Consider the following 16,060-nt stretch of genomic DNA (forward strand, 5'->3'; position numbering starts at 1 on the left):
ACCATGCCATGTCAATAACGACCTCTCAGTTCACAAAACCCAGAGGAAAGTGATTACAATGGCAATGGGCAACATGTTGTAATTATGTTACCCCATTAAAACTGATCCCCCTGAAAACAGATGTAGTTGAAAAATCATAAAATGACATATTTGCTCTTCTAACGCCACATGCAGCACATTGCATGCACAATGACATTTCTCACACAATCTCCCAAGTATGTGATATATTTTTTCAGTATAAACAACTGATTGATATAGAAAATGGAGTACCTGAGCAGTTCACATCTGCCGGGGTCTCTTTCATTGTATACCATTTTCTTCAAAATTCGGCTCAAATGAAGAGGGAACCAGCAAAGAGCAAAAATCACTACTAAACAGAAAACTGTCTTTGCAACTTCTCGACGCTGGAAAAAGAAGTAAAAATAACTATGACTGAGTGCGTGGTTCATATTGGTAGTTGATTGTACTGGAGCGATGTTGGCAGCAAAGATAAGTAATCTAGATAATGCATGCAAGGATTCCCAAAGTGCAGCTTCCAGACCATCCGATGTCCCTGAACTTTTTTTTTTTTTGGACTTGCACACTGCTCATTGCCAGGACATCATAGTTGTTAGCCAAGCAACAACCACTGCTGGACATCCCTGAACCTTTCCAGCCCTTCTTATTCCTCTATACTGGATGAGTTTTCTAGCAGTCCCTCAGATAAACCTCTTTCTTTAGAAATATACATACTCTGCAAGGAAATTTTTTCGTGTATGAGGGGAACTCAGATCACATGTGTTTGATAAACCACTTTCACCTAATCTTTGACATAGGGCAATTTGTAAATCCAAAGCACCTAAATCATTTGGCAATAACAGATCCATTGAACCATGTACCCGGGTCGTGTACCACATTGAGTACTTGAACCACATTGAACCATGTACCACAGTCGGGATGCCAAATTGTGATATATTATTTTACATTCAGTATGCCTCTCGTTACATAAAGGGATACTGCACAAAGTATTTTTTGTTCTATGTTATCCTTGCTATGTAATCTTGATATTTTTAAGTAGTCATTCTTTGAGCAACATTTTAGAAATGTCTGTGTTACAGCTTAATCTTATAATGCTTAGTAGTTAGGAAATGATTTAAATTTAATGGACATTTGACATGACTCTGGAGATTTACAGAAGTTATGTAGGATTTTGGACAATGTATAACTGTGTTTTGTAGGCATGCATTTGATAAAGAGAAATGTATGTAGAGGTAAGAATAACACTTCTGGATCTGCCACCTTCACATAACAATAGCAAGGATTTCAAGGCCCTCGTTAAAAAACTTAGAGTGAAATGTGTGATTAGAATAAGTCTTGGTAGGTGTTGAATATGACTATTACTGTTTCTTTTTTCTTATAATAGCTTTTATCAAAATAGAAGGATCATAACTAGAAATTAATGTGAACAGGGCTGTAGGAGGGAAGGAAGAAAGGCAAAATGTGATCATTAAAAGGAGAAGCATTTGTAAATTGTGGCATAAACTCATCCTCCAGCAGCTAGTCCATGCAGCTTGCTGGCACAGCACATCAGGATGGGAAGGCTGGAGGGATGATTCCCCTGCACATACCATTCCAGTTCGGATGGGTGGAGTAGCCTGTGTGTGGCCCTAGGGACAGGCTGTGCTACTGGCCTTGGGGCCTGCTGAGGGAACAAAGTGGAAGGTTTGTGCATGAGGGGAGGATCCTCTGGTCTGCCTTGCTCTGAAGTGTGCCAGCAGAGGAGGAATCTCTGAGAACTCACTCAGCTGCAGAGGACTGGTTTAGGGATTCACGTCTGTGAATGTGGAATTTGCGGGGCTGACGTTAACATTATAGCCTGTTGTCTGACTAACTGCAGAGAAAAAGCTACAGATTGTTTTTAAAATTTCAGTTAGGAATGAAACATCAGACAGCACTGCAAAAACATCAAAGTGAGATCTGACAGTTCTGTGAGTGACTTTATGATTATTTGTTTGTACTAGTCTCCTATTGCTCTTTTGAAAGCAGGAAAGCTACAGGAGTGGTAGCTGCAGCAGTGCAATAAGCCTGAAACAAATCTCACCTCTTTTCTAAACTAAGTTATTCTACAATGGCTTTTTATATGAACCTAAAGATACATATCAATGTGTGTCAAAGGAGGGGGGATGTATGGAGTGAATAAAAAGTCAAGATTTATTTTTTTTTTCAAATCTTTGTAGTTAAATTTCAAAGCATTTAGCCAGTAGTAATTTAAGGTTAAAGAACAGGGGAGCACAGCCATCACACTGAAGAACAGAAAGAAAGAAAACCATTAGTTTCTTGAGTGTGCTGTCTTCAGTCTCTCTTTATACTATGATATAGTCTTACGTTGCAGGTTTGACTGAATACCTTATCAAAAATAACCTATATCCTCAAGTCCTACTTCTGTAATTTAATGTATTCAGATATACTTTGAAACATTTCTATGCTAAGCCAAAGACAGAAGAACAGTATTTTCAAACATTGCTGTCCCTAATATTTACCTGCTTAAGGTGTTCACTGAGAGCGATTCTCAAGTTGCTGTTCCTTCTGTTTAACATTTCACAAGTCATTAGCGTATAAAAGATGGCAGTACATGCCAGTGGCATGCAGAAATAGAAACCAAACAGCCACCAATCCTTTGCATCTTTGTAAAACTGTGGATAAGAGAAAGAAAAGAGAAGGTATTTTCATACAATTCAATGGAAAGTACCACAGCAAGGTATGGGAAATGGAAGGTGTGACAGTTTGTATCCTGGTATCTGTCTATTGGCAAACAGTTCCAAATTACGTAAACTTCCTTATAATTCGCATCTATTTTGGACCAACATCAAAATGGGAACTGTGGCAGTGTAAACCTTAATTTTACCTTACTAACAACCTGACTGTACCCTTGCTGCAATCTGTCCTGGGTTGGAATTAATTTCCTTTGGTTGTGTTTTCTGAACATTTACACTTACTCAAGAAAACTGGAGTTCAGCTTACGTGAAAAGAACATGCCAAAATGTAGACACTGTCAGTATGAGACAACAAATCTCACTAAAAGCCTGTCTCAGGAAATGCCATTTACCTCTGTGGCTTCTGCCCCAATTCCAAAAAAGGAAAATTCAAAATGTCTTGTAAGTTTAATCACCTTTTGTTATCAGTGAGAAGATTGGTAGTTGGTTTGCTTATGTGCAGGGCAGATAGGGGCCACTTCATAAGTGTTCGTCTGATATATGCAACGCTTAGGGCTGGTGGCTTCCAGCAGTACGGTTACTTTTAACTCTTTGCCTGCCTTTCATGCTATTTGACTTCTGTGACAGGACATTGAGGGAATTATAGAGTAGCAGTGTGTTGCTGTGTAGTTTTAAATATAAGTTGTAGTTCAAGTTGTAGTTAATACATTTATGTATTATGGGAAATTCTACGTTTGACAAAACATTTAAAATTCCTCTTTTTTTTTTTTTTTTTTTTTTTTTTTTTGTAGATGGTTGCATTTTCAGACTGGAGAAAATATTAAATCTTAGTTTTTAAACTTCATGCTAAGCCAAAACCATGTACTGAAATATGACATTTTAAAGACTTCCTGTCTCTACATTGTTAGTCACTGAGATGGATATGTGTAATAGGGAACCTTCTTTCTCATAATCTTTTCCCTAGCTTGTTTATTCCTAGCGGATGTGCTCTAGTAACATCACAGTTCCCACACCAAATGTCAAAATGCTAATAACTGAGGATTATTAGGGATCCTGTCTGAAGAAGTCAAACTCTTGACATCTTGTTTACATTTAAAGCTGAACAGTTCTAAACTTTAAAAGATAAAGGAAACAAATGCAATTTAATAGACTGTATTTAATAACATTCATTTTTAATCTGCTTTACTTACACTAGGGAGTTGATTTACTGAGAAAAAGGGAATGTTTTTGATTTTTCTTCCTCCATCCCAACAGAGCTAGCTGCTTACAGAGCTTGCTAATTTAGAGTATGCTACTGGTATCTAGGCCACAACCCCACCCCACAGGACATCTTGAACTGTGTTCTTTAGCTTGTTTCCTCCTCCTCATTTTAGCTTCATCCCTGGGTGAGGAGGGGATAGAGTCAGCTGCATAGTTGCTCTCTCCTTTGGGGCCGAATTTCCCCTCCCCTCACTCCCCTCAGAACCTGAGCTTCTGCCAGCAGAAAACCAGAAAACAAAACGCCTCATATTTTAAGAGTTTGTACTGAGGGGAAATCTAATTACCACTGCTCCTGCAGAGAAAAGTATTACAAATACATGTAGCAATTATCTTTTCTGTGGCAAATTCCTCTGGTCAGACTAGAAGCATGTCGGTTGGGCAGCACAGCAAAATGTATACTGTGTGAATCCATGCTACATTTGCAAGGCAAGCTTTCTCTCCTAGCAGGCTACCAGCTTTCGTGAGCATTGCATGGCAGTCAAGAACACACCCATAGTCCTGTGTCACAACCCTGACTGATGACCTGGCTTCGTGAAAATACAAAACCTACACAAAAATGTCTGTAAATGATTAATTATGGAATCTGGCTTTCTCAAAGCTTGCATCAAAGCACATGACTGGGTTGATTTAAGAGAAGTAGACATTCTTTTGTTTGTCTTGAAAGCCCACATGGAACTGGTTTTCTACAGGAAATGTGCATTTTAAACAAGTTTTCTAGTGCGCTCAGCCTCTAGGGAATCATGGTCTAGCATGAACCTTTCAAGTCTTTCAAAGACAGCTTTAAAATTGAATAAATTCCCCTATTAAAAATAAAAGTTAATCATAAGTACTTCCCACAGTTTAGTAATCACTTATTGTGATGTTTGTGGTAGTGAATATTATAGTTAAGGTTAAAATGGTATTTCCATTTTAATCTCATATTTGTACTCCCTTGTGATGCATTGAAACACAACATTTTTTTTGACTGATGTGTCCAACACTTATTCTCAGTTTGGACCTAAATGTTGATTTATTTCACTGAAAATCAAATTGTCATGGTGAAATTTGGAGCTGTTGAATTATTCTGAGCAAATAAACAATACTAATTTCTGCTAGTAAACAAAATGAACCAAGCTATTCTCTTGACTACATTAAAAACAGAACGATAATCATTAAAGTTAACATGCCTGTGGAAGACCTGAACTGTAGTGTTTTTGAGAAGCATGATGAGAAAAGCATTCTTTTTCTCAGGGAGAGAAGAAGTGAAGATTGTCCAGGCACATCTGTGGAGAAAAACCACTACAAAATGGAAAGGCCTACATTTACTGCAGTGTGCATTTCATAAATCATTTTCTTTAAACCATAGCATCTACAGCCATACTGCCTGTAGAGTTTAGAAACAGAGATACCATAAATCCTGGGCAATTCCACTCCCTCTTCACCCACATTAATTATTTTTGTTATGGTATTGCTTTTGTTTTCTCTTGCTCTTTTCTCTGACTCTTTCTGCCATCCCTGCAGTCTAACCCAACCAAAATTGGAGATATTCCACTGAAAAACACAATTCATACGTACTTTTTATTTTCTAAATTTCCTAACTTCATTTGCCTCACCCTTCTCAATTCTAACCCAGGCCATGTGGGATCCCAAGCTTGGGATCTAACTCAAGATCAGACATTCAAAAATAGAGAAGCTTACACTCTGTTATTAAAAAATCTTGGTCAGAAAAAGACCCAGAAACTCTGGGTGGATTTTCCCTCAAGACTGAAGACCTTGCATTATCTGCATCCTCAGAGACAAAACAGAATGAAACTTTTTTTTTTTTTTTTTTTTTTTTTTTTGATGATGATGATTATTAATTGGTGAATGGTTACTGGCCCTTCTTTGGGTTCATAAAAAAAAACAGTAATATATCACTTTCCCATTTTCGCAATGGAAAGCCAAGAAAATAATCACCATCCCTCTATGGAGTAAAGATATGTTAACTCTGTAGTGACTACTCACCTGACTTGCTTTGAACAATCTAATGTGGGTATTTGCCACTGTTAAGGTTTAGTAGCACAGAGGACGAGTGCTATGAAGCGTGCCAAAGAAGTCTGGTTTGTACTCGGGCACATCTCTTGCTCCTGAGTTGCTGTGTCTTGATGACAGCTAACAGTGCCTAAGCTACCTAAGTTAGAGATGTGAGTCTGTCAGATTTGTAGCCATGATTTCTAATAAATGAAGGGATTATCCTCTGATTTTGTAACTGCATTTAGAATAGGAAAAGCTATGTTAGAGCATGGCCCCACCCTATTATTTATCTGCCAAAGGACCTGGCTACTGCACACAAACCAATGACTCATCACGGTAAAACACGTTTTCTGACAGTTACAGGCTTCAGGGTGTTATACCTAGAAACACAATACCTCCCAAGGCTCTGGCTACACTGACATCTCTTGGCTGTACTTTAGTCGGGCCCAAATTGCAAATTTCTGTATTAAGAATCCTCAGTAGGGAATAAATGGAAATGTAAAGTCACATTTAGGATCTCTAGATGAAAGCAGAGGCTGGTAACTGTGCATGAAGGACCTTTTTTGCATCAATACACATTAGAATGCTATTTGCACTTTAATGGATAAATAAAGCATATTATAATCCAGTATCTTAAGTGTCTAAGTTATATGATGTGGATTCCAAAAAGAGAAGAAAGGATGTTACTTACCAACATAAAATTATTTGTAGGATTGAGCATGCAGGTAACATAACTTTCATCCTTGTATTTGAAATGTACCACAGTAAAACCAATGGCTTCTGGAATAGCCAGTATAAAAGACAGAAGCCAAATGGAGAAAATTTCAATAGCGGTGATCATAGGGATTCCAATGCCCTGAACACGGCTCCAGGAGGCAACTGCTCTATACCTGAAAGAGAAAGGCATTAGTGTCCAATCTTCCAACTTCTTCCTTAAATTCAAACATCTTGCTCCAGTTTTATATACGAAGGAAAATCCCAAAGCTGACATCTTAGACTCATGTTGCTTGTTTTTCCTGCCTGTTCCAGGGGCTCTGCCAGCTGTCAAGCCACCTAGGACACAGCAGCGCACATCAAGGGGTGATCATCTAGATCAGATGATATAACAGCAGAAGAAAAATCTTTCTAACACACTAGCCATTCTAAGAGATCTGGCACAGCTACCTCAGCTGTAACTGCAGTGCTATCTGAAGTGGAGTTGTCAGCTGGCATGCAATGAAATACTGTGAAAATATTTTTCATCAAATGAAAATGCATTTCTTTTATTTATGCTAATGGTGAAAGTACTGTTTCTATGAGGTATATCCTGTATTGGCTTTAGAATACAGCTGAGTGCTAGTTAGGACTGTCTGGCAGTGATCCCAGCCTTTACATCACCTTTCTGATGAGAAGCTGAAGTGCATGGCTAAGAGGTGTGCACATACCAAAAGCAAAGCATTTTTCCCATAACTTTATCTCACAAATACCAAGTTTCTTTGAAAAAGTGGAATTGCTGAAACCTATTTCTCTATATGTATGCATCTGATAGCTCAAATCCCTGATAAAAGGTAAGAACTCAAAAAAGTTTCAAATACAGTCCAAACATTTATAGCACGTCTCCCTTTTTCTCTTCCTTTCTTTACTTTCTCTGTCTCTCCCGTGTTGGAGGATTCTTGTTACAGGCTACAGCCTTTCCCCCAGTCAGGGAACTGAGAGGGTCTTTCTCCTCGACTTGTCTGCCAGTTTTCAAGGAACTTGTAGGAGTTTATTAGCTTTCAGACCTTAACCTCTCTGTCAAGTCTGCTCAATAGGTTCAAAAATTATTGGAAGAAGACAGATGGGCATGTAATACAGAGTAATACCAGTCTGTAAATAGAAAATTCATTAGTAGACGGAACTGTTATCTAGCAATAGCTGTAGTAAATAAGATACTTAGCATTTCCAACAATTTAGCAAAGACAATGCTATCTAAAATTATGGAAAGAATGAACATTATTGTGTTCTTGTACTAATCTGAAATGCATGCTGGAGAGCTTTCGGTCATTGGTGATATAACAGTTTCTAAACTGTTTATTTTACTTCCACAAAAGAATAGCACCTTCCCATTTGGAACCACAGTGCTATACGGGCTTATCATGGCATGCACGGATGAAATAGTCTTCTTTAGTTGAAGAGAAAAAAGTCAAGAAGAGTTGTTCTTCTGTTTTATAAAGGTGAGAGTAAGAAGTTACTGAAGCAGTTAAAAATTGTATGGAGCTGTGGCATTTTACTGTCCTGACTATGGCAAGTATTCTTTTGACATGCCCTCATTTTCTGCTGCATGAGTCCTGGCAGACACATTTGGATTCATGCAGCTGCTACGTCTATCCTTAACACCTTTCCAAGGCAGGAGCCAAGGTTAAGCTTTTCAAAGAAAAGCAAATGAAGTGGTGATTTTAACAGATGACAGCAACTAACAACAGAGCATGCCAGCAGGCACAAGGAAGGTGAAGGGTGTGGGAAAAGAAGGTGCCCTCAGCAGACCAGGAGTGTACAATTTGCAAGTACATAGGCTCTCAGTGGCAGGGATGGGCGAGATTTGGCAGGGGAAAGAGAGAACAGGGGAATTTAGATCACAGAGTTTTCATTTGGAGGATTAGGGTGTGGAAGGATGAGAGTGGGATGGCTTATGATTGGAGGAAGTCAGAGTTTTGGCATGGGCTCAAAGGCTCAGGGGTAACAAGGGTTTAAGGAAAAGAGTAGTTGAGAACTCTGGATTACAATTATTTTGAATGTACTGGGAAGGGTTCAAGTTTGTATTTCTGAGATGGAAGGAATGAAGAGCTTCTGGTGGGAAAAAACTGCCAAGGGATGTAGGACCTAGGCTACAGATGTCTGTAAAAATTAGTTATTTAAAGGCAACCACACCCCTCCTCTAAACAAAACACTAATTTGAGATTAAGGATTCACACGTAGCACTTCTTCTGATTCCCTCTATCACGCCCCCTTTTTTTGTTTGGAAGTGTGCTCATTCATATTAACAGGGTGGAACACATGAACTAAATACCCTGTAGCCTCGATGTTAGAAGAAGGAAGATGCAGGAATGCAAAATCAGGCCTTAAGCCCTTCACACAAACTTCAGAAGGCGTTATCAAAGAACAACAGTGGAAGGTGTCAGAGCCTTGTATGCCACCATGCTTGCAGCAAACTAACTAGAAACCTTTGCTTTGACATCTCGTGATAAAAAAGCAGTATCATACACTGCATAGTCATGGGTGTACTAGAGATAGGTCCTTGGTACACCATTTTAACAGAAATGTATGTATAAAGATTTTGAAAGTACTAAAGCAAAGCATTACATTTTGGACTTGCAGATTAAAAACGAAAGCATCTTCTGAAGGCATCCTTATCTTCAAAGGATCTCAGAAAGGATGGAGTCAAGAGTTCACTTGTGGGGAGGAGGCCTATGAGAATGGAATTCTGAGAGCACTGAAACAACCTATGTTGAAATAATTGGGAAAGTAATGCTCAACATCAGATCTTCCCACACAATTATTCGTATTAAAATTCAGATTTAATTTTGAATGTTTTGTGATCCTCTCATATTTCATTTTACCAAATATCAGATTTTAGATTTAATTACTACATGCAATATTCCTAGGAATATTCACACAAATACTCAGATATTTGTACCAGGTGAACTTTGGAAATATAACAATCAATTGGAAGTTTACTAACTGGAACTTTTACAATCAATAAAATCAGCTGCACAATGTGCAGGGTACTACCTCATCATCCTTGACTGCAGGATGTCCTTAAACAGGAGACTATAGACTACACATTTCTCAAGTAAGACATAAATTTTTGTTGCGTTACCTGTGTAACTATCTAAATGACAACAAATGGGTTAGAAACTGTGAATTCTTGCATTTTTTTATACCTGTTTCTCTTCAAGTTATGTCTGCTTTGTACAGAAGGTCAGTGTGCACAGCAGCAAGGATTTGGATTCTATATATATTTTATTGGCAATTTTTTTTTTTCAGTTAACATTTTAAATAACCATCAGATGCAGAATTACTGTCTGAAAAATATTATGAATGGTTTCACCTAAAGGATAGGAAGTTCACTAATTAGATCAAAATTTCCTGAATACATATTAGCCCGCAATTACTTTGTCTCTACTCACTGCTCTAAGAGTGATTTGAAAAATAGTGGTAGTAAAATTTTTCAAGTGGGTGTTCTGTGAATTATGTAATATATAGGATCTTTGTCTAGCCACAAACCTCCCATAATTATGAATGGGAAATACTGCAGGGTTTATTTCCCTCACACTTAAAAAATACAGGATGGCTGCCAGGGAACTGAAATAATATAGATGCATCACACATTACATTTAATTCCTCAGCCTAAAATCTGTGTATATGTGCATGTTTTATCTTTTCATTTGCCGTTTCTGTTTGTTTTCTTTTTCTCTCCAATCTTTTCTAAAACATTCAGCTCTTTTCCAAATCATTTCCCTCTCCCTATTTAGTGCTGTGGCTCTCTTTCTTCTCCCCCCCCCCGTTTTTTTCCTCTTTCTATTGCTCGTGTATGTGCTGTCAACTTTAGTATACTGTACCCTTCAATTGCTCTCTCCTCTGTGTTTTCTCATCTTCCCTTTTCTCTCATTCTTAGCTATTTATTCCAACTTTCTTTTTATGGACCCTGCAGTCCCTCTTACTACTTGTATTTAAGTATGCAGAGTATTTGAGGACAAGGGATCATTACATCATAAAGTATACATACATAAAATTAAATAGTACACTCCTATCTAGTTATAACTGGTTCAAAGCATGTCTTCCACAAGGATATCTTGTATTGATTTGAGAACATAAAAAACAGCACACCTTCACCTTTCCCTGGTGATGTCTTGTAGTAGTTAATTACCCTCATTGTTAAACATGTGTACCTTATTTTCATTCGGAATCTGGGTGCAACTTTGATCAGTGGGTTAATATTACATTTTCTTTGCAAAACTAAGACCTAAAGGATATCTGATACATCATCTGTGTTTCAGCACTTGGATGTAATGTTTAAGTGGCTTTTTCACCATTATTTTTGAGAAGCAACTTGCTGAGATCTCTAAGGTCATTGAATCATTTCTGATGCTTTTCAACACCCTCTCCATGATTTCATCATTCTTTGGTAAGGAATAATTCCAGAACTCTAATTAGCCTTTCAGTATTGGTCACATTAATGCTGTAGCCTTGTGGTTTTTGCTGTGGCCTAGATTAGTTTTTGGAACAATTTGGATGGACTTTACCATAGTGGTATCTAGTTACAATTAAAAAAGAAAATGTACTGTTCGCCTTATGAAATGAAGTCAAGGAGTGTATGAAAATTAAACCTTGGCTTATAGCTTGTGTGTGGACTATGAGTCACAGAATCCCAGAATGGTTGAGGTTGGGAGGGACGTCTGGAGATCACCAAGTTCAATCCCACTGCTCCAGCGGGGTCACTTAGAGCACGTTGCACAGGGAACGCCTGTGCCTCCCCTATGCCTGCTGCTGTTTTACAGAGTAGGTGGTTTTGCCTCCCTGTTCCTTTTGACCACATTAAAATTAGTTGTTCAAGTGACCTACTAGTATAACATACTTCTGTTCTGCAAGTACCACCAGCCCTTTATAAAATGGAAAGCCCTTTATAAAATGTCAAGCACATGAGAAGCAGTCACTGCCAAGGTTAGCAGCAGAACAGTTCCTATACTGTTACTGGTACCAATCTATTCCTCTTTGCTGTGAGAGATCAGATCACTGCAGTTCTTCATTCTAAAGCCAGCTGGCAGTGTGTTGACAGCAATATAATAAATTGATAATTGAAAGTAATTACATTAAAAATAAGAGCCATTAATAATATAATAACAGTTAATATAATAAAGCTCTTACTGCTTTGCTTTACTGCTATAACCTGGATGTTTTATACATTTACTGGAAGTTGGTCCAGATGGAAGCACCTAACCTGAAATGACTGTCCTGTGAAATTTGGTATTCAGAAGGGTCAAGAAGAGAGTGTATACCTATGAAATGAGATCGGCACTTTTAAAAACCATCTCTTCATCAAAACTGTTATGTCTGAGACATAAGGAAAAGTAAAAGCTCAGGAAGGAAAACATCCTTCCTCTTAGTCACAGTCAGGGACTGTTTAGAAGAAGTGTCAGACTTTCATCATGATCATGATTCAGAGTTTAAAAATGTCTGAGGGGCATCTGAAATAAATGTGTTCTTCCTCTGAAGGGTGAATGGCTGGTTTGGTGTTTTCTTTCAGCCTCTTGAAACCCTCTCTATGTGTGAATGGGCATTGTTCCTTTGGGAATGCACAGTTAAACCTTAAGATGCTGTCAGTGCCTGCCATTTTGTGCAAGGGGCACTAGTAATGAGTGGTGTTTTACAGTAAGGTGTAGTTAACACAGGGATCAGTCCCTGTAAGAAAAAACAAACATTGGGCTCTAAAGCAAGGCTGTAGTCTACAAATGAGAGCTAAGGAGTCAATAATTATCAAAGCTTCGGAGCTCTGTATTCATTGTACTGATTGCATCCATCTATTTTTACCTTGCAGAATGCAGTCCCATATATACGCTCTCTAACTAACTAACTATAAAAGAGAACATTTTCAGGAGCATTCTCTAAGGAAAAAATAGCTATCCTGTAGACCAGAAATAGTCCAGCTGTGACAGCACACAAGTTTTTGTGAAAAATGTACTCATTTTTCATATTAAAAAATATCCTTTAGTTGATGTAGAATTCTTTACTAATATGATTATGCCTGTCACTCCTGTGCCTGACCTAATTTGTCTAAGGTGTTGTCAGATCTTGATTTAATGATAGTGTAACTTAGATTCAATATGTGTTAGCCAATATCAGAGTCTGGCTCTATGTATCTGTTTTCTAACACACATTCTCTGCAGTCATTTACTACAGTAGCACCAAGTGATAAAGACTATGTCCTTGACAAAGCATGTAGTTTGGAGGAGGAAATTAAGTAGTTTGCATATGATGCCATACAAGGTTTTATGCTCAAATGGAAATGGCATTTGGTTATTTTAAAGATTAGCAAACCAGTGTTTATAAACAAACAACAACAACAACAAAATAATCACAAAACAAAGAAAAACAAGCATGCATATATAAAAAGATAGCTTCAGCTGAGTTACTTCCAATTTATGAAAACATATGTAACATATGTTCACTAAATCTAGTGGAAACTCATTGGTGAGAACTTAGTGAACAATCTGCAAGTTTCATATGTGTTTGATCTAGGATTTAGAGTAGTCCATGGGATTGTGTTTTATGTTGGACAGATACAGTCTGAGCATTAGAATTCTGTTTATAGTCATAGATTCATAAAAGAAATAGAGCACTTGTGTTTATTTGTTTGTTTGTTTGTTTCTAATGAGCTAACAAGGTCAGCTAATGAGTTACCAATGCAATAAGGAATCATTTCAGGAATAGATACATCTCAGTTACTCATCCATTGCAAACCTTGCACATCAACTTTTCATACAAAACCAAACCAAGATTATTTTTAAAGTTTCATTTATATTTGCATCACTATATTAATATGCATAATGCATTCTATTTATCAACGATTTCTGTATCAGAATTACTGAAATCTTAGACTAGAACATGAACAAGTATATTCAAGACCAATAAAAATAAAGAGCCTTTAAGTATGTGAATTCTCCATCTGCTTTTGCCTAATATTCATGAAGAAAAAAAAGCATAAAAGAATAATGTTCAAAAGCATCTTAGCTGTTGTCCTACCATAATGTTTATATATCTTCTTGAGCACTTTTAGCAGAGTTTTATTAATTTTCAAACTATCAACATCAAACTATCAAAGCCGTTTTCCAGCATGTTTTTCAATAAAATTCAATTAGCTGTATAAGTTATTAAAATGAATACTGTAATTATAGTCCATAGGCAATGAGTTGAAAAAAAATATTTTTATGACTAAAGATTATGATCCTGTTCAAATACAAAGCAAACATTATGTCACATACAAGAAAGAAAAAAAAAAGAATACTGACTCAAATCGCAATAAAATTTAGTCTGGTAAGAGAAATTGAGATAATGCTTTAATAAACCTTTTAAATACCTTTAAAAAGCTATGAAATTAATTCAGTAGGCATGAGGTCTAGTAGCTTCGTGGTATACTTTGAGCTACAGATGTGGTGCTTTGTTATAGCCAGGATATCAAAAAGCAGAATTTAGGTTACATCTATACTGTAGTCTGTCTGCTAAGAAGACCATACTGAGTACTCCCACTATTAGTACAACTGCAAGGGAAAGAACAGTGTCAATCAAAAGAGTAGAATATACTGTACCTGTCCACACTAAGGGCACAGAGATTAAGGACTGTGATTCCCACTGATGCCTTCTGTATAAAGGGGAGGAATTTGCAAAGAAACTGTCCAAATTCACTATCTCCAAAAGGCCATTGCTGAGCCAGGAGCTAAAGAGAAGATACAAAACAAGCAGAATATTTAAACAATAGCTTAGCAAATGTGTAACAATCACAATTCTTTCTTGTCTTAGACACAATCATTGTAACCTCGAAATTTATGTACTTCAAACATAGAGGCATAGAGGGTGAAAACTTAAGTGTTGACCTTCTACACTTGCATTGTTAAAGGATCTTTTATTGATGTGCTTCAGCCACCAATACCAAACAGTGAAAATCTAACTCAGCCCTGTCATAAATGGTTGCGATTACTATGGCCCAGAACCAAGGATTCAAAGCGTAATTCATAGTTCATAATGAAATACCTCAGAGCCAAATTCCCATGCTTGCATGCAAGTAGATTCTTGTCATTGTAAATACACCACCATGTCAGTAGACACTGCCAGATTGTTAAGTGTGTGGAGAAGATAGTGTACACACATAATTAGTTCCATATTATGTTCTAAAGGACTAGCTTCATACATGTGGGCTGTACTACCACGCAACAGAAAGGCATCCATTTGGAAAGATGTGAATGAGCGGCTGGGGTTTAGATCAGTATTTCCAAGGAAGCATTAACAAAACAAATATGAAAACATTGATTCCTGTGAATAATTGTGAAAAAATAGTGCATAAATATTAATCTTTCTAGGTGTAACTGTTAATGTGTTGAACAAAATACAGGATACAAATGACTTAGGGTAGTTAAAATGGCAGATTATATTCAATGTAAGTAAATGTAATTGGAAAAAAATATTAAGTCCATACACACTGAGCTCTAACTTGGCTAATTCCATTCAGGAAAGAGATCTTACAGTCACCTTGTTTTTTGAAAATTGACATATCCTTCCCCTTTTGGTGAGAAGGTCACTCTTGCTCTACCTCTTTTAAATTTTCTCCTCTAAGTCTCTGCTGCTGAGCCTTTGTCAGGGGTAGGATACTGAATAAGAGGTATGATGAGCAGTTTGTGTGACATAGCCCAACAGTTCTTATGCTATTACCAACTTTTATTGAAGTGTCTATGTAATAAGAAGCATTAGATTCAAAATGAAAATACCAATTCTTGAACTAGACATGTAACTTTGTCAACATCTTGGAGGATGTTGTATCCCAGATAGGCAGGGATCCAATTTTTCAAGTCAATACAAAGTAATTATAGTTTATCTTATTGGATAATTAACTCATTATTAGTCGTGTGCATTCATCATCTGATTTACATGTATATGTAGTGTTACTGAACAAAGGCTGGAACACAGGATAGTTTGATGGTACCCTTTCAGTTTATAGATGTTTTTGTTTGCTTTAGAGGGCAATAGCAAATGATACACTATTGAGTAGCAATTAGAAGCCAAACCCAAGCTTCTGAAAGCTTCTGAAAACTAATTCTGCTGAAATTTTGAAGATACTTAGATCCAGACCTGGGAAGGTTTATATAGAACTTTTTCAGTGTTATATAACTGAAATAGATTGTAACATCACAACAGTTTTATTTTTCAGTGCATGAGATAGTGATAAACGGGTGGCAAGGCTATCATTTCCAATAAATACAGCATGTATGATGTGCCAGATTCTAGCTGTCCGTGGGCAAAAACACAAAATGGAAAACAGAGAGCAAGGAACCACACTTATCTACAGAAATGCACAGGGACTGACCCCATTGCTTTCTTCATGCAAAAAT

General features: G+C 37.2%; 1 protein-coding gene across 1 annotated transcript in view; it reads right to left on the bottom strand.

Annotated features, from left to right (window-relative positions):
• The window catches only part of EDNRA (endothelin receptor type A), a 34,476-nt gene that overhangs the window by 4,189 nt on the left and 14,227 nt on the right, over window positions 1-16,060 (bottom strand). Inside the window, exons 3-6 of the mRNA XM_082759243.1 lie at window positions 14,267-14,394; window positions 6,637-6,835; window positions 2,520-2,672; window positions 271-404 (exon numbers count right to left, since the gene is read on the bottom strand). Of these exons, the coding sequence (XP_082615369.1) occupies window positions 271-404; window positions 2,520-2,672; window positions 6,637-6,835; window positions 14,267-14,394 (614 nt within the window). The remainder of the gene's footprint in view (window positions 1-270; window positions 405-2,519; window positions 2,673-6,636; window positions 6,836-14,266; window positions 14,395-16,060) is intronic.

This window comes from Aythya marila (assembly GCF_965140915.1).
Source record: "Aythya marila genome assembly, chromosome: 4".
Lineage (NCBI taxonomy): Eukaryota > Metazoa > Chordata > Aves > Anseriformes > Anatidae > Aythya > Aythya marila.